Consider the following 23,039-nt stretch of genomic DNA (forward strand, 5'->3'; position numbering starts at 1 on the left):
ACAGCCCTACTCCTACAACCGGACGTTCTAAGCACAGCTGGGGTGATCAGTCGGCAGGGTCTGTGGTTTGTGCATGGATTTTAACTTCCTCCCCCTCACTGTGTTGATGTCATTTCTATGCTAGAGATCTCACACAGACTGAAATTAGCCAGGCCAGTTCTGCTTATTCCTAACCAGATAGCCTTGGGGAGTTACTGAACTTTTTAAACTGTATCCATCTGCAAAGTAAGGCATATCGAATTAGCTTCATGGAAGCATCGCAGAAGCAAATTTTACAAATACATGAACACATAAGTTATGTAGATCTGTATTATGTAGATTATATAAGCATGCATATATACTCATATGCATGTTTATATATTATGCTAGAAATTACCTAAGAGATACTTACAATTTAGCTTTCATTCACATCGAGGGGACTAAGACTAAACTGATCTTAGTTTAAAAATGTTAAAGATTCCAAAAATATTGTAGAATGTTCTGGACCTCTGTACCCACCTGCAGGATCAAGTGCTGGAGAAGGCTTTCAGCTTACCAATAAGGTACTTGATAAAGAGAAACTAGTGGCTAGCTGGTGCTGTATCAATTCTTCAATGGCAAATGGTTGATAGTAGTGTTGTTGTGGTTAGTACTCAAAGCACTGGGAACCAGCAAGGTGACTCCGGGTTAAAGGCACTTTTCTCTCAAGTTAAAATGCTGACTCAGCTCTCTCTGATTGTTGGTATAAAAATCACAATGTTTGTGAGATTCTGGCATCATCATGCGATAGCCATGTCTCCTTTTGAAATGCATTAATGAGCATAAAGGGACAAAAGGACATTTCTTGAATAACTAGTTGTTCCTTGGCAACAAGAAGAAACTCAAGCAAAAGTGAATAGCTGCTTGTCTGTGCCCAGTGTGGACTGCCTCTCTTATTGCTTCCATAACTCATGGAAAGCCAGTGCTGGGTGTTTTGAGATTAATTTTGAGATGCATTTGGAGTAGCGCCTGTGGGCCACTTAGAGGACAGAATACAGTCTTAATTAGCACGAGTTCTGCTTTTTAAAAAAACATTATCATTTCTTTAGCAAAATATTCATATATATGACATGCTTATGTAATAATTATTCCTCAAACTAGATCCAGGCTTGACTTCTAACAAAAATAGTTTCTAGTATTTAATTTTTTCCTCTAATTAAGAAAAAAGGTTTCATTTCAGTGTTGGTTGCTTTATCCTAACCACATGTTTATAATTCTTAACAGGAAAACCCAAAACCAAACACCTGACAAGACCCTTGCTCCCTCACTGCAAGGTCCTTGAGTACAAGTCTTTACAATTCTGGAAACATAAAGTTCTCTGTTCTGGTTCAAGAACAATGTTGGGGGAATTTGTGCATGAATAGACAATGAAGTAATTAACTTACAAAAGCAGCATCTTGTCGTTTATAGGAATCATTTTCTATACTGTAGCCATTTTCTCCTTGAATAGCCTTTTGTTTCTGTCTGTAAGTCCCCCAACACAATCTGCTTTAATCTGTTCCTCTCCTCATCAGGGTGCTGCTGGTGGTGCAGAAGGTTCTCCCACGTGTTCAAACCGACGAAGGATTCAGCGCCCTCCAGAAGTCTGTTAAACATCTGCTGAACACTCTGGACTCCCCAGCACAAGGTATTGTATTTTCATCTCACTGAAATAAATGCAGCATCACAAAGCCCATCAGAAAAATGAAGTGGAATACAGCAGATGCAATCATGGATACACAGCACTATTCCCAGAGGAGGATGTATGTTATCTATAAGTCCATGCCTGGAGCTGAAATGTGAAAGGAAGCCATGGCCCCAAAAAGGATGAGTTTCCTTCATGTAAAAATGAGCCCTCTTACCTTGCAAACTTATTTTTATGCTTGGGATAGAAAATAAATGTCAGATAGTAAGCATCCAGATATAGATTTCCATCATTACTCTTTGGAACAAAAGCCTAAACTGAATTATAAGATTTGTGTCCTTATTTTATTTTAATTTTTTTTGAGACAGGGTGTCACTATGTAGCTCTGACTGTCCTGGAAATCACTATGTAGACTAAGGTGGCCTTGAATTCACAGAGATCTGCCTTCCTCTGCCTTCCAAGACCTAGGATTAAAGTCATTGGTCACCACACCTGGCATGTGTCCTTATTTCTGAACTTGAGTGAAAAAAAATCAGAAAGAATGTTTCAATGGAAAAATATACATTCATCCAACCTCTTGAAAATACATGGTAGATATCAGAGCATAAATAATCTATCAGTAAAAGTCAATCACCCCAGTATGACAAAATATAGCATGTTGCAACAGAGTCAGAAAATGTCACCTTTGAATATATAGAATGTCATTACCGAGGAATCACATGGAGACAGTTGGATGGACACACACAGGCACACACAAAGGTTTAGAGCTGTTAGGAGCAAATCCCCACTGTGCGAGCAAACACAGGTTAACATTTACCTCTTCTGAATGAATTCAGAAGTATGCTTTCTTGTCTGCATTTGCCAGTTTTTAAACAAGTAGACTTCTGCTTTTGGATTCTAAAGAAAGCATCCTGCAAGCATCAGATGAAAAGCTGACTGTTCTTGTATTGTCTCAGGTGCCTTATGAAAAGCAGGCTTTAGAAGCCCGTGAAGAATTCTCAGTGCAGAGAATTCATGCTTAGATACCAGTTTCTGTTGGTGAAGAGACATTTTCTATCTATAGCTACAGAACTAATGGCTTGCTTGCAAGGTTGATTGTTTCTAATGTTAACATTTTTATGAACACTGGAAGAGGTTTACTCTCTTAAAAGTCTGGGCTGGAGAACCAGGCAGTGTGCTAATTATTTCCTCTTTTGTTTTTAATATTTGCATTTTAAAGAGTTGAGAACTTCACATTTCTCTGACCATTATCTTTTTTTTATACCTTATAATTAATAATAATAATAGCATGATTAATAATAATATAAACCAAAGTGATCAGCTTAAGATTTTCTCCTCCTAAAGACAAAAGCTTATTCATGTCTTAGAAGCCAGAAGTAAACAGTATTTCTTACTAACATGACAGCAAAACCTTTTCCTGGTGAATGATATAATTCAGTTTTCTATATTTCCATATTTTACAATAGCCAAGGTTTATATCTATGACTGTGCTAATGACCTTAGAAAGTATCAAAGTATGCCATTGAATGGTTAAGATGATAAAAAAAATGCAACCAGAAAAGGTATTCTTATCTACAAAATTGGATGTGTTTAACTCCTCTTTGTTATTAAATCTTGTGATGCACTTGTGAGGTCATCCATCTGGGATAGTAGTGTGGGTGCATTTAAGTCTATTTCCCTAGTCATTAATTCCAGGCCCCTACTTGCTTGAACAGAAATTTCATGGCCTTTGCAAGTTTTCCACAGGTATTTCTAGGGCTTCTTCAGGAAACTCAAATTCAAACCAATGATGCTAATTCATCTACATGAGGGCCTCTGACCACAAGTGCAGAAGCTTGCCACCTCAGACAGGTCACCACTTGTTCAGTCTTTGTGGGTTTTAGCCATATTTGAAGGATATGTACTGTTACCTAGGTTTTACCTTCACTTAAGGTAGAGTGAGTCATAAGAGAGTTGGTTGGCTCCTGCAGGTCTCACACCAGCATTCTTTCAAATGAAGATAATAACTGCTCTGTCTGTGTCAACACTAAGTGATTTTGTTATCAAAACCCTTCTGAGATATTATCCCAATTCACAGCCAAAGACACTGGCTTTATATGTGTTACTCCGCCAACAAGAGGCCAGTCTGGGAGTGGACCCTGGACCTATCTATTCTCAAAGCCAGGTCCCTTAGCTTTTTTATGGATGACCTCACTCGTGTTTCCTTTCAGAGACACAGACACACTGGGCTACATAGTTTCTCATTGGGACACGCCAATATCTGCTGTTATCAGATCACAGAACTGTTCTTATCTCCTACCACTGACGGGATGTCACATGCCATGACATACTTCTTCCCACATGACAAATTTCATAGCTATCCACTAGTGTCCTACACATCCGGATACCTCACTTTCTGCTCCCTGTGACATGCCTCAGATCCAGCCTGAATTAGAAGCACACTTAGCACATCATTTGAAGCCTCCACATGAGCCATGAAAACACAGAGATGCGGTTGTCTCCTCTCTTTGTCTTAAGGGGTCTAATTCTGTACTCTGCCCAATCTGGGGTCCCTAGATCCTGGATACTAAGCTCTAGTGGTTCCTTTTATGAAGAGTGAGTTTCAGGAGCAGAGGTCACTTTTGTGAATCATGGGCATGTGCTTTTTTGCAAAGTCATCAATTCAGTGAAACAATATTTTAATGTAGAAAACAGAGTGGGCAAGATTACTTCGTGGGAAGCACTTGCCTTGAAAGTCTGATGACTTTCCCATGTGTGTTATGGCACATACATACCCACATGTGCACACATAGTGTACATGTGTGCGGTAATAAGTAAGAAATTAAAAGTTGACTCTTAAAACAAAGTAATCCTTCCTGGCTTCTAGCCAGCACAGCACAGATGTCTTTGCACATCCATGTTTACTCTTATATTATTCATAATACTCAGGATCTGGAAACAGGCGTTATGTCCATCAACACAAGAATGGATAAAGAAAATAAGGCACATATCACCAGGGAGCATTATATTAAGTGAAATAAGCCAGGCTCAGAAAGACAAATATCAAGTTTACTGTTATATATGGAGCCTGTGTTTAGGTTTAAGTAGAAAAATAGGAGATAGATAGGTAGATAGTGATAGATAGATACATACATACACACATAGATACATAGATGATAGAAAGGAGACTATGAAAAGAGACAAAATCTAAAGGGGGTGGAAAATAAGAGAGTGGTGGGGTGTGTATCATGGAAGCAGAAGTGTGCTATTTGGAAGGATGGAGGGGTTCAGCAAGCAGGAGAAAGATGAGAGTGAAGTAAAGCAGTGGAGGGTAAACAGGTACAAAGTATAGTAATAATATACATACACACATATGTATGCACCTACCATATATATAAATATACATACACACACACACACACACACACACACACACACACACACACACACACATGAAAATGTCACAGTAAAGGGCCAGCAGGATGGATCACTGGGTACTTGCTGACAAGAATAACGGCATGATCTCAGTCTGGGACCCATAAGTAGAAGTAGAAGTCCAACTCTCAGAGTTGACTTCTGATCTTAACACTCATACTGCAGGATGCATGAGAAGTAATAAATGAATAAATGAAAAAAAGTAGAAAATATCCCAACAAAACCCTGTCTTGGTATGCCACCCACCCCAAAATAATAATAATTAAAAGAAACTTTGCTCATGCAAAAGGGTTATCTAGATGTCTGTGGGCACCATTTTTTACATGCCTGCTTCTACAAAAGCCATATAAATAAAAGTTTCCTTTTTAATGGTTTTAACATTTTCCTATTCATTTTGGTCTGTTTAGTAAACTGGTAAGAATATTTCTTCCGAAGTACTTTAGAGCCCTTAGTAGATAATGGAGCAAGTTTCTGTTTAAGTTTGGGGTCAAGTCTCACTGATAACATGAAGTTAATTTCTATTAGTTACTCACTTTAATAGCTTGATGAAAAAGAGACACTCCATACCCAGAGAATGTACAAATGCCAACAAAGCTCCCGAGAGCCTCATACAGAAGTTCAAAGTGAACAAGAAATGGTTTGGGAAATAGTTTTGCATACCTTTCCATTGGAAAAAATAAGTCTCAATAGATTTCTGTCCTTAATTTTTCAATATATAGATATCGGTAAGTAATAGTATTACCATTACTGACTGGGATATTTATTATGAGTGTCTTTGTTGCTGGTCTTTTAACTTGATGATCCATGTTCTATAGGTAGGACAATAATATTCAATTGCCCTTTGGATAAACCTTAGAAAAATCCACTCCACTGAACAGGAAAACTGAAAAGGCCACTCTGACAGTTACTAGAGGCCAAACCAACTTAGACATGAATGATACAGAAGTTGGTTGGGGGAACAGATTAAATTCTGGGATATTCTTGTGTGTATACATTTATTTCACTAAAACAGAAAAAAATAAAAAAAATTACGGTGTCTGTATAGCTTTGCACGAGGACATTTTCACAAGACTGTAGGACACACGACCTGGAAACCATGGGAGAACCAGTAAATCTGCTAGTTTAAGGTCCTACTAAAAATAGTGAGGCCACTGAAAAATGACAGCATCCAAGCATCCTGGCCCATGGTGAGCAGCATCCAAAGATGAGGCTGATTCCCTTCCTGAGCAAGATGGCTGAAAGCCCTCGATTTAGTGTTTTCATTTTTGCCATGACTGCTTATAGAATTTTTCATTTCCAGTTTTTCATGTTGTTTCTACACCCACTCCGTCTGTACAATTCAACTACATAACAAGCAGGGTCAGGAACCTTTTTAACCTCAGGGGTTATGGTGTCTCTTCACGTATGGTGTCATTACATTCAGCTTTTGGAGTTACCCTCCACCCTCCGTACCTTCTTGTTTGAGATAACAACACAATCCTGTTTACACTAGCCAATGCTCATTCATAACTGGGTCCAGTGATCACTGCCTGCTTTTTGAAAGAAAGTACAGATTAGTGAAGGCAACTGTTTCCTAGGTCTACATCTGAAGTGCCCAAGTTAGGTGGGTGGGTGGGGGAGGCAGAAAAAAAACATCCAGTGACACATTAGACTGAAAGCGGTTTCATTTGATTAACAAATTGTGATCAAGGTTCACAATCTTCATTATGGTGTCTGAAAGTCACCTATGAAAAGAGGTCTCAGGGCAAAATAATGTGGTGGTCTGATGTGTGCGTGAAAAAAGTTGTTAGAAATCCCATAAGTTGGGATTATTTTAATCAATAGACACCATTTCCTAACACCTTAAATGTTCCCAACAAAAAGAACGTGAATATCATTTGTAAATATTTTGCATTTCCCACTATTAATTGGACTTGAGATGATTTGGGGGGGGGTAGGTGGTAAGGAGTAAAAGTGTCTTTGACCAAAAACATTCTATGTTCACCCGTGTCTTATTGCTGTAGGTGACAATTCAACGCACGTGTGGAGCGGTGATGACGAACAGGCACTGTCTCCAAGCAGTCTGGCTGCCCAGTAAGTCGTGTTTTCAAATTGTGGGTTACCTGGCTGAATAAACAAAATCGTTTATAAACCCCATGATCTTATCAGCATGGATAACCATGCAACCGTAGCATCAAAGGACGTTATCAAGCTGTAGTGAAGTTGAAACTAATTTGGGCGTATTATTCAATACACTTTGGATGACATAGCATGAAGAACTCTTCTTGTCCTAAGACTGCGTGACTGACATAACCTGCCATGTTTGGAAGGGCTACTCAGTGCCTGTGAGGGAAGTCTTGTAGGAATTTGTTTCCAGACTCATGAAGTCTTTCTCTATGGAAAATATGTAAGCCTCTGTGTTAGCCTGCTCAGTTCCTGTCACAAAATACCATGGACAGGGCAGCTTATCAGTGATGGAGGCTTATTCTTCACATTTCTGGGTGAGCCCAACATCATGGTGGGAGCGGATTTGGTGTCTGAGGAAGCGTGCCTCCCAGATCATGAAGGACACCTTTCCAAGGCTGCTTTTATAGGCCACGAATCCCATTCTCAAGAGCTCTGCCCTCAAAGACCACACCTTCTGAGCTCATCATCACCCTGGTAACTAAAATGTCAACATATAAAATTCGATACATTCAGGCCCTAGCAACATCCAGATTTTTAACATTGCTAATTCTTTAGAGTTTTAAAGAGTCAAGATATTTTAAAGCTTAATCAAGATAATGCAAAATTTGTCTGCTTTCCGGGATGTTCACATAAGAAAAAAAAATTACAAATCATTTAATTTTGAACTTCTCCAGGAACTGACAGTGGACACCATGGTGTCTAAAGATCGCAAACGTGAGCAGATTTTGAAGGAACTCATAATTAGGATAGGGAATGCAAGTCGTTTCCTGTAGTATCAGGCTTAGGTGTAGCTCAGGGTCAATTTAGAAACTAGTTGGTTTTGTAGGTAAAGGCTGCTTTAGCTTGATAAATCATGCTGTTGCAGTTCTCAGGATTTAGTCACCCCAAATACATCTTTGTACTAGTGGAAATTTGCACAGGTAAAATCTACGAGGAAAAAGGCAAGAAGAGGCTGCTCAATGGTCCTAAAACACAGTTAGGGAAGAGCTATGAAGTTCCAAGAGTGTTGTTGCACAGTAAAGTGACAAGATATAGCCGTGATGTGCAGCACATTCCAAAAAGCCAAGGAGGGGCTGGAGAGATGGCTCAACAGTGAAGAACACTGGGTGCTCTTTCAGAGGACCCAGGTTCGATTCCCAGCACCCACATGGCAACTCATAGCCATCTGTACCACCAATCATAGGGAATTCAATGTCCTCTTCTGGCTGCCACAAGAACTGTGCACATGTCGTGTATAGGCATACATGCAAGCAAAACACCTATGCACATAAAATAAAATTTTTAAAAAATGAAACAGGTCTCACTATGTACCCTTGGCTGATTTGTAGCTTGCTATTTAGACCAGGCTGGCCTTGAACTCACAGAGATTGGCCTGTCTCTATCTTCAGAGTGCTGGGATTAAAGGTATGCACTATCACATTCAGCGTAAATGAAATAAAATATTTTTAAAAGCTAGAAGAAAGGATTTTATAATTCTTTTGCCATGAAGAAATAAAAAATGATGAGAAGACAGGCATACTTAAAATCATTAAATATTATATAATGTGTACATGTTGAAACACTGCATTGTATCTCATAAACGTGCATACTTTTTGTTTTCACATCCCACTTAAAATAAACTAAATTAGCAACAAAAAAAATACCTATTTTAACCATTTTTTTTTCTAAGATAGAGTTTAATGGAAAGGTCTCTAACCAAAAGTAAATTCTGGGCAAAACCCACTTCCTGTTTCCTCTGCCATCACTTCCCTCCTCCAGCCCAGGTGCTTCTCTCACAGAATTCCTGGGCAGTCCCACTTTAGCTCAGTTGTCATGTTTTAGATAGCTAGGCCTTTGATATCCTTCCTAGACAGCCATCACGCATAATAATTTTTCTTTTTACAAAAACCCTTTAAATGGATACTGTAGATGCTTTTGCTGATGCTAGGTATCCTTACCAGAGCCTCCGGACTTGCACAGCATTGACAATACTCAGCACTTCTGTCTTGCAAATTCTTCAGCAATTGCTGTCAGTTTCCTAGCAGGAATTCAATACCTGTAAGATGGTCCTTGTCATGATTGATGAAATCAAGGCATTTCTTGGAACTTTCCATTTCCATTTTAAAATAATGCACCAATGCAATGGTGCCACAAGATAATAAGGCTTTGGGTTTGGCTCTTTCTAATAACAGCTACTCAGTATTACTCTTCTTTTACATTTCTCCATCATTCTTTGTGTTCTAATGTCTTTTTCAATTTATGTGCATGTGCATGCCTGTGCATGTGTGCACACGCATGTGTGTGTGTGTGTGCCCATAGCCTACCTTTTATGGTAAATACTTTAGTGAGAAAGACAGGATTTTGTATAAAGGCTCTTAAATTGCTGGTTTAAAAGAATCACAAGGTGTTTATGACAAAACAGTGGCTTGTGTATATAGTCTAAATTTGTGAATATATCAAGTTCATTAAAGCAAACGCAAGGGAGGGGCGTATATGATACTTCTGGTTCCCTTCAAATCCAACGGAGAGTTAGGCCAACATGTTGCCCCTGAACCCTGCTGCCTGGGGAAGCTGGCTCTCGGTGTTGTACCTCCAGCAGTGGAAAACACAGAGAGGGAAGGTGCGAAAAGGTGAGAACCACGAGAACCTTCCTACAGGAATCAGTCCATGTGAAGGCGTTCAGAGATGCCTCATCGGCAGACAGGTTGAACGGCTAGCGTCTCTGCAGCTCGCTACATCCCTTTTACAGATGAGTGTATCTACTCAATGATGCACAAAAATGGAAATGCTCGGTATTCCGTGATGTAGATATTGTCGGGGTAAGCAAAGGGTGGAGTAGAAAATTGAATGGATCATTCCTTCAGGGTGTTCACAAGACACACATTTCTCTTGAAATCTGTGCTTGCTACTACAAAGGAATGGAATAAGTGGATTATTCACCACCACCACCATCACCACCAAATAATGGATGCCTGTATTTACTTATACCTCCATAAATTGTTTGTCTCTTGCTTGGGATTTTGTGTCTCTAAATCTTGTCTTTTAGTTTACCCTTGGAATCTTCAAACACAACTTCCCATTTCCATTAATGCTACCGTACATTCCAAAACAATGGCTGCCATATATATTCCAAATCAATGCTTCAGGGTTCCTTTCCATTCTTCCGCCAGCCTCTCTGTCTCTTTCCTTACTCCCTTCCATTCTTCTTTCTTTCTTTCTTTCTACATTGCTCTTATGACCTTGACTGGCTCATACCATGGGTTGAGTGACAGAACATTAAACTTACCTGCACACAGGCATGACTTGGTATTCTTCGGCTAACCTGTACAATGAAGTTAGTATTGTTGGCCATTGTTAGATTCCTGGTGGGTTATTATTAGTTATAAGGTGATTTGATTTGAAAAAAAAATCAAAAAACAAAAAACTACTGACTAGATGGTTCTTTTTATTTAAGCCATACAAGTTAGTCTAAGCCTATACTCTCCTGCCCTTTATTTGTGAATTGATAAATGGCATTGATTACCTCCAAGAAGGCTTTGATAAATGATGAAGCAAGCTGTCTAAAGCTTAAAGATCTAAGGCACCCAAAAGGGGCATTTTCCACAGTCTCTTGTCAAGGAAATACCTAAACAAGAGCTTTTAGAATGAGTACTATAAAACAAGAATTTGTGATTTAGCAGAATGATCCTGTGGGTAGAGGCATTTGTTGTACAACCAGGTGACCTGAGTCCCATCCTGGAAGAACCAGTTCCAGCAAATGTTCTATCTATGTCCACCCATGTTCTGTGGACTATGCACCTCTTATTCCTCCACAATAAGTAAATGAATTTTTAAAAAGCCTGGGCAAGTAGCTCAGTGGAAGAGCCCTTGCCTGGCATGCTGGATTCAATCTCCATCGCCAGAGAAAAAAAATTAAAAAGAAAAAAACTGTTTAAGACATGAATTATAATTGATAGTCAGCCGTATGATCAATAAAGTGTTCTCCTGCTGCCACGTTGGAGACTTTTCCTAGCATTGGTTTATTTCTTTTTAATATTCCTTCAGGATCCAGTGTTGTTAGCCCACAATTCAAACATCCAGAGGTTTCTTTAGTATTAGTGCACTTTCCTATATCACTGGCTGTGTTAGGAGAAGTCCCACCCACCAGCATTTGGATATAATGCAAATTAACATGTGACAGAACTTGTTCTTAGTTACTTTGCCTGTTGTTCAGTGTAATTCAAAGCACGTGTCTTCAAAACAGGTCTCAGCATCTATCCTTTCTCTGTGACTTAAAATGTAGCAGTAATGGAAGAAGCCGCAAAATAGAGAGGCAGCCTTATGGCTGAGATGGCAGGGAGCAGACACACACACACACACACACACACACACACACACACACACACACACACACACACATACACACATAGGAGCATGCGCTCAGGAGTGTGCCTCCTTTACACAGCAGGTTTTGGTGAAAAAGGAGACCCAGTTTCACAGGGGTTTCAGTACTCCAGCCGACAAATCGCAGTTTAAATGATTTCCTTTAGTCATATATTCTCTTCTAATTTACAGGCTCCTGATCCTGGAAAATTTTGAAGATGCCATCATGAACATATCATCAAATAGTCCGTATTCTCCTTACCTGGCATGTATAAGAAACATGACTGATGACTTGGCCCGGGGGTCCCCAGGTGATACTCTCAACTCTGCTCTGAAGGGTTAAGACACGAGCTTATCAAAGGAAGAGTTCTTAAAACCTTTTTCTCATACTTATACTCCAGTTTTAGTTAAGTAATTTAATATTAAAATAGAATTTCTAATGTCATTATGCTATCCTCTTGTTGCAACTTGAGCCCTGTGGTCACCCGGACAGATTTTAGTAGAATGGTTCCAGACTAGACAATGTGATGAAGGTAACCTGGATGAACTTCCCGAGATTCCAGAGTCATTAGGAGTCCATCCAACCCTTCACGACATTTCCTGTGTTCTTAGTGTCCCTAAGTTGTTGGAAGGGTTCCAAAGTTCTCACATATTACATGAAGAAAGGCCTCCATGTGGCAGACTACTCCCTGCCTTCACACATTTAATTCTCATTTTTTTAAACCTATGTCAGCAACCATAAAGACTGCAGTCAATTCAGATGGTTCCCACTATTCTCTCACATGTTATTTTTTTCCTAACCCAAGTAGTTTACGAAACACAGTATCAAGCAAACATTACAACATATATCTAAGACTGGAGTTTTTTTTCCCCAGACATTAGTCAATTATGGTTGAAAGTATATACTTGGATGCAGTGATTATACAATCTATTTCTCCTCCGTGTATTCCTACCTAGTGTGCCCAAGAGTCAGAAATAAAATCATTATTTAATTCACCAAGAGCCAAAGCTGTGCAGTACCTTTACTAGAAATATTTTTTATCTCTAAGCAGCACATCTGTGAATATTTTAAAAATAATGAACTCTATAGTCCACATGGTTCAAGGAAAGGTTAATTTTCACTCATTTTATATTTATATTGAGCTACAGTATTATCCTAAAAAAAATCTTTACTGATAAGTCAGGATAAAAGTCTTTTGCCGATGTGCTCCCCAAGTCACCTTGTGGTTCTCACAAAGTAATTCTTCCTCCCTCCCCTGCAGATAATCTAAGACTTCTGCAGTCCACGATTCGCTTCAGAAAATCTTTTCCTCAAAATGGCTCCTATGAGGATGACGTCCCTCCATTTCCCGAAGTCCTGAAATCCAAGGTAAGCCATGGAAGGAAATAATAAATAAACAACACGTTAGGAAGATTCGCTTAAAATATCTGATCATTTCAGACAACCTTGTTTCACCTGCAGCTCCGCTCGGGTCCAACGGTGAGAAAGTTGCTTGGCTTTACGTAATGGTTCTCGGTGTCACCTCAGCATAAGGTGGTCCATAAGAGCCCAGTCATGGTGCTCATAAGCATCCATGAACACGTCCTAATATGGTTATCTTATTAAGCTTTGTAATTTGGGAGTTCGTTGTATCATTTTTTATTTTGCCCCACCGTTAGCTTTTAAATCTACAAAAGTAGATTTTAAAAGCTGTATCCCGACTTCCCGGTGCACAATAAGCCTCAAAAGTTAACTTGTCTGTTTTTCTTGTCATCAAATTAGAAACTAATAAGTCATGTTAAAATCCGTGACCCCGAAGAGGGAAACGGGAATGAAAATGTAGATCTCTTAAGCTTCAGCCAGCAGCTCGTGCTCCTTTGTCTAGTCACACACAGTGTACAGATTATCACAAAATTCATTTCTAAAGCAACTCTATTGAGTTTTGAAAACAGTTTTCCTGGTAAGAACTACAGTTTAATTGGATTTATGTAGCCTGGGATAAAGTTAAATTAGAAGTGGTTTATTTAGGGCAAGCAAGTGATTTGCTGTGCGGTAAACAAGCTGTAATTAAGCAGACATGCAAAACATTATGTCCAAGTATATTACAGATAAATGTGCTCATTAGACTACCTACCTTTTAGCCCCAGCATTCTACATGAATCAAATTTTGTAATGTACTTAATTTAGCATTATCTTAATTTATGCAAATGAGAAAGAAGTCATACATTCACCCAGAAAGCTCTTATCTATCTTTCAAGAATCAGTGTAAATGTCACTCCTGCAACATTAGATTATCACCTTTGCCTTGTTTTCCAGACATCTGTGCCTCTTTCCTTCATTTTATATAACTACGATATCATCCTCACTGATAAGTCAGGATAAAAGTCTCTTTCCGATGTGCTCCACAAGTAACCTTGTGATTCACACAAAGTCATTCTTCCTCCCTCTTCTGTAGACAATGCAAGACTTCTGCAGTCCACAATTCACTTTAGAAAAAATCTTTTGTTCTGTTTCTTTGAACTGGCTCCTGTGAGGACAACTTCCTCTTTTATTCGTAAGACGTCATCTCTATCCCGAAATTCTTATAATCCAGCTAGCAGAGAAGGCAGGAAGGCAGAGTCACAATTGTGGCACAGTGAGATAAGTGATGTGGTATGCAGACGGACGGGGTTCCGTGTGTAAGGATGGGCTATCTACCTCTGATTATGGGGTACAGAGGTGGAAGGAAGAAACTTGGCCAAGAGTATAATACTTATTCTGTGTCTTGAAAGTCGTGTAGGAGTAGGTCACATTCATTCACACATTCCAGACACAGAAACTTGGGTTGATAAGGGGTCAGAGGCATGAGCCTCAAAGACAGGCACAGGTTCCCTGGAGTCATGGGAAGGTGAAGGTAACTATGGGAAAGGAAGGGAAGGTGCTGTGGAGGGTGGCCATGTCTAGGTCCTGAAGACTGCTCTGTTAGTAAAGGAATTTGAGTTTGGTCTTGAACGCATCAAATATGAAGAGGGCAAATTTTTCATTTTTGGAAGAAATTAGATTGAAAGAAAGTTAAGTGGGCCATGTCTGAAATAATCTAAACAAAAAACCTAATAAATAAATAATAATACATAATAAATAAATAATAAATAAATAAATGCAAGCACTGCCTGTTTGGAATCAGTGCAGAGAACAAGATGGGAGAGAGCTTCAAGTCCAAGTTCGGGAGGTCAAAATGAGGTGAGGCACAGGGAAGCAGGAGCTCTTGGGGCTGAGACGCTGGCCTTTGGAACTCGTTACATAGAATTACAGTCCACTGAATGTACGTGATATCGCTTCCCTAGAGTAGAAACTCTGACAAAAGCAGGCCTTCTTCATCTCCCAAACCACACATCTCTAAAACTAAGGGTTTGACTCTCGAGTGTATAAATGAGATTATTAAGGTAGAATGCCAACAATAGCCCTGTGTTTTCTGAACTGCTACTCAGCACACGTCCGTGAAAGAATGAGGCCGGGCTCCTATAGTTTTATAAGTAGCGAGGCTATTACTTCCTGCTGTTCCCAATGTGGCATGCATGTGCAGTCCATAGGCCCCAAATTTTATTCACGGCTTTCCTTTCAGCAGGGCAAACCCTCCAAAACACCAAATGTTTGCCCATTAATGATATTTTCTTCTATTTCTCTCTCTCTCTCTCTCTCTCTCTCTCTCTCTCTCTCTCTCTCTCGGTCTTTTTGGTGGAAAGATGAGCTTCCTATGCACAAAATAAAGTTTCTTATACTGGGCAGGAACGCAGATAATAACGCTTTTCAATTTTGAAAACAGACCTCCCCACCACTTCTATTTACCATCCAAGGGCTCCTGGGTGTTATAGATTTATCACTTAATGTCCATGCTATTATAGAGTCTTCATGATCATATTAATGAAAATCCTCATTCAGATGCATTTGGGAGCTACTGGGCAATGAGGAAGCCCATCATAGCTGGAAATGGAGTTGGTTATGGATCATTGTCCAATTACAGGCCTGAACCTCTGCCTGAGATGAAGGAAACAGAGCCTTTACCTGGGCTTTGGAAAACCGGTAGTCTAAAGTTAGTGTCTACTTTGTCTAAGACAGCATCTCACTGTACAGCCCTGGATGGTCTGAACTTACTGTGTAGCCCATAATGGACTTAAACTCATAATCCTCCTGTCTCTGCTTCCTGAGTGCTGGGATTACAAGTGTTCACACCACATCTGGTTTTACTAACAAATACTGTGTGTATGTGTATGCTTATGTGTGTGTGTGAATTGCAGACATATGAGTTTCTGTCCTCATGCACTCATGCGCACACATGCTGAAGACAAAACAGAACTTTCGGTGTCTTCCTCTGTTGCTCTCCACCTTGCTGCTTTTCATCAGGGTCTCTCACTGAGCGGGAAACAAGTTCTTGGGATCTCCTCTTCCAGGGCTGGGGCTGCAGGCATGAGTAGCCAGTGAATGTTATGGCTTCAATCTCAGATCCTAATGCTTGCAGATCAAGCGATCTTACGCACCGAGTCATCTCCATAACACCACTAACAAATCCTTTAAAAGAGAATTATAATCACTGGGTTTATGTTTATCGTTAATGCTCTGCTGTAGAATATTATTTTGAGATGTTACATTTGTTTATGCTTTGGAACATTTGTTTAATGCTGCAAAGATGTGTTGCATTTTTTTTTCATTTTGCATTTGTTTAACTGTGAAGCTTTGTTACTGTGTCTGCCTAAAACACCTGATTGGTCTAATAAAGAGCTGAATGGCCAATAGCAAGGCAGGAGAAAGGATAGGCAGGGCTGGCAGGTAGAAAGAATAAAATAGGAGGAGAAATCTGGGAGGAGGGTTTGAGGAGCAAGAAAAGAAGGGGCCAGCCACCCAGCTACATAGCAAGCCATGGAGTAAGAAGGAAAGAAAAGATATATGGAAATAGAGAAAAATAAAAACTCAGAGGCAAAACGTAAATGGGTTAATTAGAGTTAAGGAAAGCTGGCTAGAAACAAGTCAGGCTAAGGCTGGGCATTCATAAGAAAGAATAAGCCTCCATGTGTTTATTTGGGAACTACGTGGCAGGCCCCTCAAAGAGTGAAACAGCAAAAAAACAAAAAACAAACAAACAAACAAAACCACAATGCTCAAAGCTTCTGAAAGGGCAATGCCTGTATTGCTCCTAGAATAAAGCAGTGAGTTATGACACTTGTGAAAATCTTGAGATTCCCCCACCTTGGTGACTGTCTGCTTCTCAGTACCCCACCCCGTATTAGTCACCCTGGTTTACATTCTTGTTTTAGAGAAGCAAACCAACTTCAGTAATGCAGCTAAGTATTAGATATCTCTTTTTCTGCCCTTTATGTCATCCACCACGACTATACTGTATGGACTTTTGTCGGTTTTTCGTCCGTGGATACTGACCTCGCAGCTACTGAACCGTTCTCAGTGTCCATTCAGTAAGTCACTGAAGCTGGCTGCCTCTCAAAACTCAGTTAAGAATGTATGGGCCCAACGTTATTTATCCTTGTTCAAGAAAGCCTCAAAAAGAGGCCAAACAGATGGCTCTCAATACAAGTTCAACCCCCAGTGCCCACATGGCAGCTCACAACCCTCTATGACTCCAGTTCCGGGGTATTTGGAACCCTCTTCTGGCCTTTGAGGGCACCAGACACACGTATGGTGCACAGACACACATACAGGCAAAACACCAATACACACAAATTAATTGATAAAATAAAATTCAGAGTTTGAGAAAGCATCAAAGGGCAGGCAGTAGCCGGTAGTGTGTAGACATCTGGCTCCATCCATTAGAGGTTTAAACATATCTAGTATTTGGAGAATCAAAGTCAGGAATAGCTTGTCTAACACGTAGTTACAGTGTGCAGAATGATTGGGCCTGGTCCATAATGGAAAATTTCTCATAGCAATAAGGCCAGCAAGTAGACTTTGCATACACTGTGAAGTCATGTCAGAATTTTCAAAGCCACGAGTCAACTGTGTTATTCAGTCCTGTGGAAAGTGAGTCGATGATTTTCGTTCTTCAGGATGCTCAAATGATTGGCTTCTGTGGCCTTCCTGTGCTTACTTCCTCTTGCTAAAGACACATCAGCTTTCTTCCTCAGTGATATATGAAGAAAAATGCTGGCAAACCTATGCTCCTGTTGGGGAAGAGTTCATTTCTGTTAAAATATAACTTCTGACGGGAAACTAAGCTACAGTGAATAACACTGACATTTGCTTCTCTGGACTTTTTTTTTCTTCTTAGAATGAATAGCTCTGGGGTAGCTTCCACACACAGCTGAACTGGAGTTCCCAGAGGCAAATTCTTTTCTCCCTCAGGATGTATTAATTGGGAACATATCCTGAGGACACATGGCACATAGTGAGTGAGGTTCAGGAATATACTGGAGAGCTCAGATTGTTGGAGTTTCAGCATCTATTATTCTTCTGGGTTTAGGAGTAGAAGTCTTTTTGAATATTTCCATAGGACAAAAGTGCTTAGTTTTTAAAAATAGATCAGAAGGCAGAAGACAATGTTAATAACAAGGCAGACACCTGAAAATCAGGTCTATTGCCATGAAGTTGCTAATGCACGCTACAGCTTGAAGACTTAAAAAAATGTTGATTAAATTTTAATTGTTAAAAGATACCATACCATAATATTTAGATCATAACCATTTTTTTAGCTGTAGGGTTCAGTTAGGTTAATTGCATTCACATTGTTCGGTAACCAATCTCCAGGATCCCTTTCATCATGTAAAACTGAAACCTTTTCTATTAACGAACTCCCCCTTCCTCCCTCCCCCAAGCCTCTGAAAGTTCATAGTCCTTCTTTGACTTCCTGTGTTTAGGAACTGCATTCCTCCAGGTCACTCATAGATTGGAATTATATAGTCTTTGCAAGTGGCTGATTCCATTTAGCATAGTATCCTCAAGGTTCATCCATGTTGCAATAGCTTAGACATTGTTTCATTTTTATGTATATTCTGGTTATCCATTGATCCCTTGAGTTGTTCTGTTTCTTGACTATTATAAATAAGGTTTCTGTGCACATTGGTATATGAGTACTCCCTCTATGTACTATTTTCCATTCCCTGAAGCATATACTCAGAAGTGGAATTTGGACTCATATGCTCATTTTATTTTTGACTTGTGAGGAAGTACAATACTGTTTTCCATACAAGCTGCATCACATCGCACTCCTACCAACAATGCACCCAGGTTCTAATGCCGGAACACCCTCACCAGCGCTTGTTAGTTTCTGGTTCTGGTTAGTTATATATCACAGATGGATATGCGGAAGAAAGGCCCGTGTAAAAGGTTCCAGCCAAATCTGCCTTCTCTCTGATCTTACACAAGACATAAAATTCAAATTAAATATAAAATTTGTTGACATGATTGTGATTTAAATGGAATCTATAAAACTACTTTGCCCCCTAAATTTTAAAGACTTATTTTGGTTTTATTTATTTATTTATTATTTGTTTGTTTGTTTGTTTGTTTGTTTTGTGGGAAGGAAGGCACATGCATGCTCGGGTCTATGTATTTCACGCCTGCAAGAGCCCACAGGAGGTCTGATACCTTGGAGCAGGAGTTGGCCGGCCACCTGGCTTCTCACACCGGTCCTTGGTTAGGAACTGCAGCCTTCAATACTATGTAGCAAGCTCTCTAAACCCCCAAGTCATTTCATTATTCCCCCTTAACTTTTAAAACTACATTGGAAAAACCTGCAGATCTGTACCACTGAGAAAAACAAGGCTAGTGGGTCTCAAAGTTTTTTACAGGATCCTTAGGGGAGAACAATACACACAGCAAAAGGTACTGCTGCATTATAAAGCTAAGCCTAAGGCCAACTCACTAACGCACAGGCAGACAAACACGCCAACGAAACATGACTAATCTGCTTTCTCTTCTTTCCCCTTTCTGGGAAGCTGTCTCAGCTTCGAAACCTGACAGAACTTCTCTGCGAAGCAGAAACTTTCAGCTGGATAGAGGCCTCCTGCCAGCTCTCGGACATGAGCTTCGGCAGGCTGTGTGAAGACCACGCCTTTCATGTGCAGCTGATTGAAGCCGCCGAGCTGGGCGCTGATATCATCACTGCCTTGCTGTACCACGACAACGTCATATCTACAAAGCTGAGGGATTTGCTTACTGGAGATCCCAGCAAAATTAATCTAAATATGGACTGGTAAGTTTTCCCATCATCTTCTTCCTCGGTGCAATCCTGTCTCCAAAAACCGGTGATGCCTGCTTGAATTTACTCTTCTGTTTTGTTCCAGGCTCCTGGAACAGGCGTTGCAAATGAATTACTTGGAAAATATCACACAGTTAATACCAACTGTGGAGGCCATGCTGCATGTCAACACCAGCGCGGATGCTTCTGAGCGACCAGGTGTTTCCCCGCCTGGATTCTCAAGGCTTATTAGGATGCATGTGCTTGTCACACTGCAGTTTAAGAGAGGCTTTTTTTTTTTTTCCCCAAAGTTCCCAACCAAACCTGCTCTTCTGTCAGCCCTGACAATGAGGAACCCGAGGCTTTCAAGTTCAGCTGCTTGTCTAAAGCGGACATAGCGAGTTAGCAGGGACTGAAACCTGAAACAATGTTAGAGCAAAAAGATTTCCACTATTTAGCAAGTGAGACCACTTACCTGTTGTTTCTAGATATAGTAAAGTGCATTAGAGAGTTTGCCTGTGTGAAGGAGGACGAAACATGCTTCCTTCTACGAGAACAATCTGATCAAAAAACAAAAAACCTGAAGAGGAGGCACAGCTGTGTGCAGAAATCTCAATTGAGAACTCTCTATTGGTATTCTAAACATGATACACATTGCAATACATTTCTACTTTGCATAATACCTAAATACTGAAGAAAAAGAAATTCTGAATTTTAGACAACAGTCAGGCTCGAAATTGGAAGGACATTAAGTCTAAAAATAAAGAAGATGTGTTGTATGAGGGTCACTTAGTATAAACAATCAAGGCTGGAGAGATGCTCAGAGGTTAAACATGCATAATGTTCTTCCAGAGGACCTGGGTTCAGTTCACAGCACCTACCTGACATCTCACAACCATTTATAACTTAATTCCCAGAGTATCTGACACTCTCTGAACTCTCTATGGTCACTACATTCACATGGTACACAGACACACATGCAGACAAAATACCTATACATATAAAATAAAAATAGGTCTAAAAAAAAAACCAAAAGATGTTTCCAGAGATTACAATCTTCTAAAAAAATAAAAATGTTGTTTACCATGTCTTAATTGGCCCAAATGTGAAACAATTATAATTGCCATCCTAAAAGTGCTTGAAATTCCTCCACACATTCAATTTACAAGTAATATAGGATTGTAAAAACCATTATGAACTATCGTGTTCTGGGCAAAATTAAAAACAAATGTTTTATAGTCGATTTATCAAATCTATTCCCAAATTGACATATCATATGATCTTAGATTAAAAAGCATTTTGATTTGATGTGATGGTTTAAATCAAATAGAGACATATGTATTTAGTGGATTATGTGATCAAAGTCTATGAGGAAACCCTATTTTCCTTGGTTCAACTTTGGGTTGCAGATACCGCAGGAAAATTTATAACCTAGAGCAATCTGTTAACTCAAGTGAATGGCATCATAATAAGAACAAGTCTAAATCAGACAGAGATAGATCTCAGAGATGCAAAGCTTGCCCAACCTGGGAGACATCTGCTTTCAGCAAGGCATGTACTTTCAGTACATTGTAGTCTAGAAGTGATGTTACTGTACCCAAAAAGAGCGGCATTACAACTGGTATGTGAATTGTGCGTCTGTGTGTTTTCCTTGCAGGTCAATTAATAGAAATGTTTAAAAACGTTGAAGAGTTGAAAGAAGAGCTGAGGGCAATGGGAATGTCCAACACCAGTATCGACAAGCTGCTGGCCATTCCCATCCCGGACAACAGAGCTGAGGTAAGGGTTCGTGGTGGAGGACGTAAGGGCCGTTTGTAGAAGCTGATGTAGCACTTAGTAAAGTACTTATCAACAAGACACCGGGAAGGTGCATGAGTTGGATCAATTTTCCATACAAATGGGAAAAAAAGTCTAAATCTTAAGTGAAGTTTGAAGAGGTATTCTGCCCCTGTGTGTGTGTGTGTGTGTGTGTGTGTGTGTGATACTGGAGATTGGACCTACCACTAAGCTACATTCCCAGCCTTAGAAGAGAAATTCTGAAGCAATGTCACTACGTTTCCCATTCATTGATTGCTATTTACTTTTTGCCTCACATTTTTTTGTTCCCCACTTTTCCTTTTCTCTCAAGGATGTTTTCTTAAACCAGCAGTAATTATATCTACTATTATAATAGCATTATCTGTTATCCTACAGTGATATGAAGGTCAAACTTCAATAACCAGGTTAGGGGGAAGCATGGAGACATTTACTCTTTGTTGCAATAAAACTAAAACTGAATATTCACTTCCACTTTGTTAAAGTCCCAGGAAGAGACTTAACATATACAATAGGTGTCATCAGTGGAATCACAGAAAAGTTCGTGGCTATAGGAAACTTTTTTTTTTTTTTGGTGTGAAAATGAATAATGTTATTTTCTTCTTAGCAGATAATACAGTTTTCCACTCAAAATGTCTTGTCTTTCATCCTACTTCCAAGTCCATTGTCTGGAAGTGTCACAGAAACTCTCCAAAAGAGCTGCATAGCTTAAGGCCTCATGTGACAGAGGGTGTCATTTCTAAGCACAGCTCAGTTACTAACCACAACTAGATAACGTTCATGGAAAGTTCCCTCTGACACACATTAGAGTCGCTGGTGTCCTTGTGATTGGTTCCCTACACAAAACTTAAAACTGCCTCGCCTTGGCTTTTCTCCCTCCCTGCTAGTAAGTCATCCCCACTCACCTGTTCCTTTTGGTCTCACCTCTCGATCATTTGATTCAGAGCTGTGACTTTTGTAATCAGGTGCTCGGCTTTGGAAGCCATCGTAGTGAGCAAACGTATAAATGGAGGGCACACAGTCTGATCGCTACTTTTAAGGAAGGAGAAAATGTTCTGCAGCTGCCGTTGTCATGGCTTTCCTCTTTGTTTCAATCTGGTATCAATAGAGATGGCACCTTCCCATTGACGTGCGTTCCCCTCTCACACTTGAGTGCATGGGCGTTACTATCTAGGATCACATAAGTTTGTGATTCTGGGCTACCATTCCTCCTCCTCCTCCTCCTCTTCCTCCTCTTTCTCCTCTTCATCCTCCTCCTCCCCCTCTTCATCCTCTTCCCCCTCCTCCTCTTCATCCTCCTCCTCCCCCTCTTTCTCCTTCTCTTCCTCCTCCTCCTATTCTTCCTCTTCCTCTTCTTTTTCCTCCTCCTCTTTCTCCTCCTCCCTCTCTTTCTCCTGCTTTTCCTCCTTCTCCTTTTCATCCTCCTCCTCCTCTTCCTTCTCCTCTTGCTCTTCATTTCCTCTTTGCCCTAGAGCTTCATGGAGCTATAGAGTATGTGATGTAAGCCTATCACTTTCAGT

At 40.0% G+C, this 23,039-nt stretch overlaps 1 protein-coding gene across 2 annotated transcripts in view; it reads left to right on the forward strand.

The window, feature by feature from the left end:
- The window catches only part of Abca12 (ATP binding cassette subfamily A member 12), a 166,874-nt gene that overhangs the window by 73,973 nt on the left and 69,862 nt on the right, over positions 1–23,039 (forward strand). For both annotated transcript variants that reach the window (XM_059278245.1, XM_059278246.1), the window contains exons 8-14: positions 1,533–1,645; positions 7,060–7,129; positions 11,756–11,874; positions 12,826–12,932; positions 19,463–19,719; positions 19,811–19,923; positions 21,362–21,483. In XM_059278245.1, the coding sequence (XP_059134228.1) occupies positions 1,533–1,645; positions 7,060–7,129; positions 11,756–11,874; positions 12,826–12,932; positions 19,463–19,719; positions 19,811–19,923; positions 21,362–21,483 (901 nt within the window). The remainder of the gene's footprint in view (positions 1–1,532; positions 1,646–7,059; positions 7,130–11,755; positions 11,875–12,825; positions 12,933–19,462; positions 19,720–19,810; positions 19,924–21,361; positions 21,484–23,039) is intronic.

Source organism: Peromyscus eremicus, chromosome 13, assembly GCF_949786415.1.
Source record: "Peromyscus eremicus chromosome 13, PerEre_H2_v1, whole genome shotgun sequence".
Lineage (NCBI taxonomy): Eukaryota > Metazoa > Chordata > Mammalia > Rodentia > Cricetidae > Peromyscus > Peromyscus eremicus.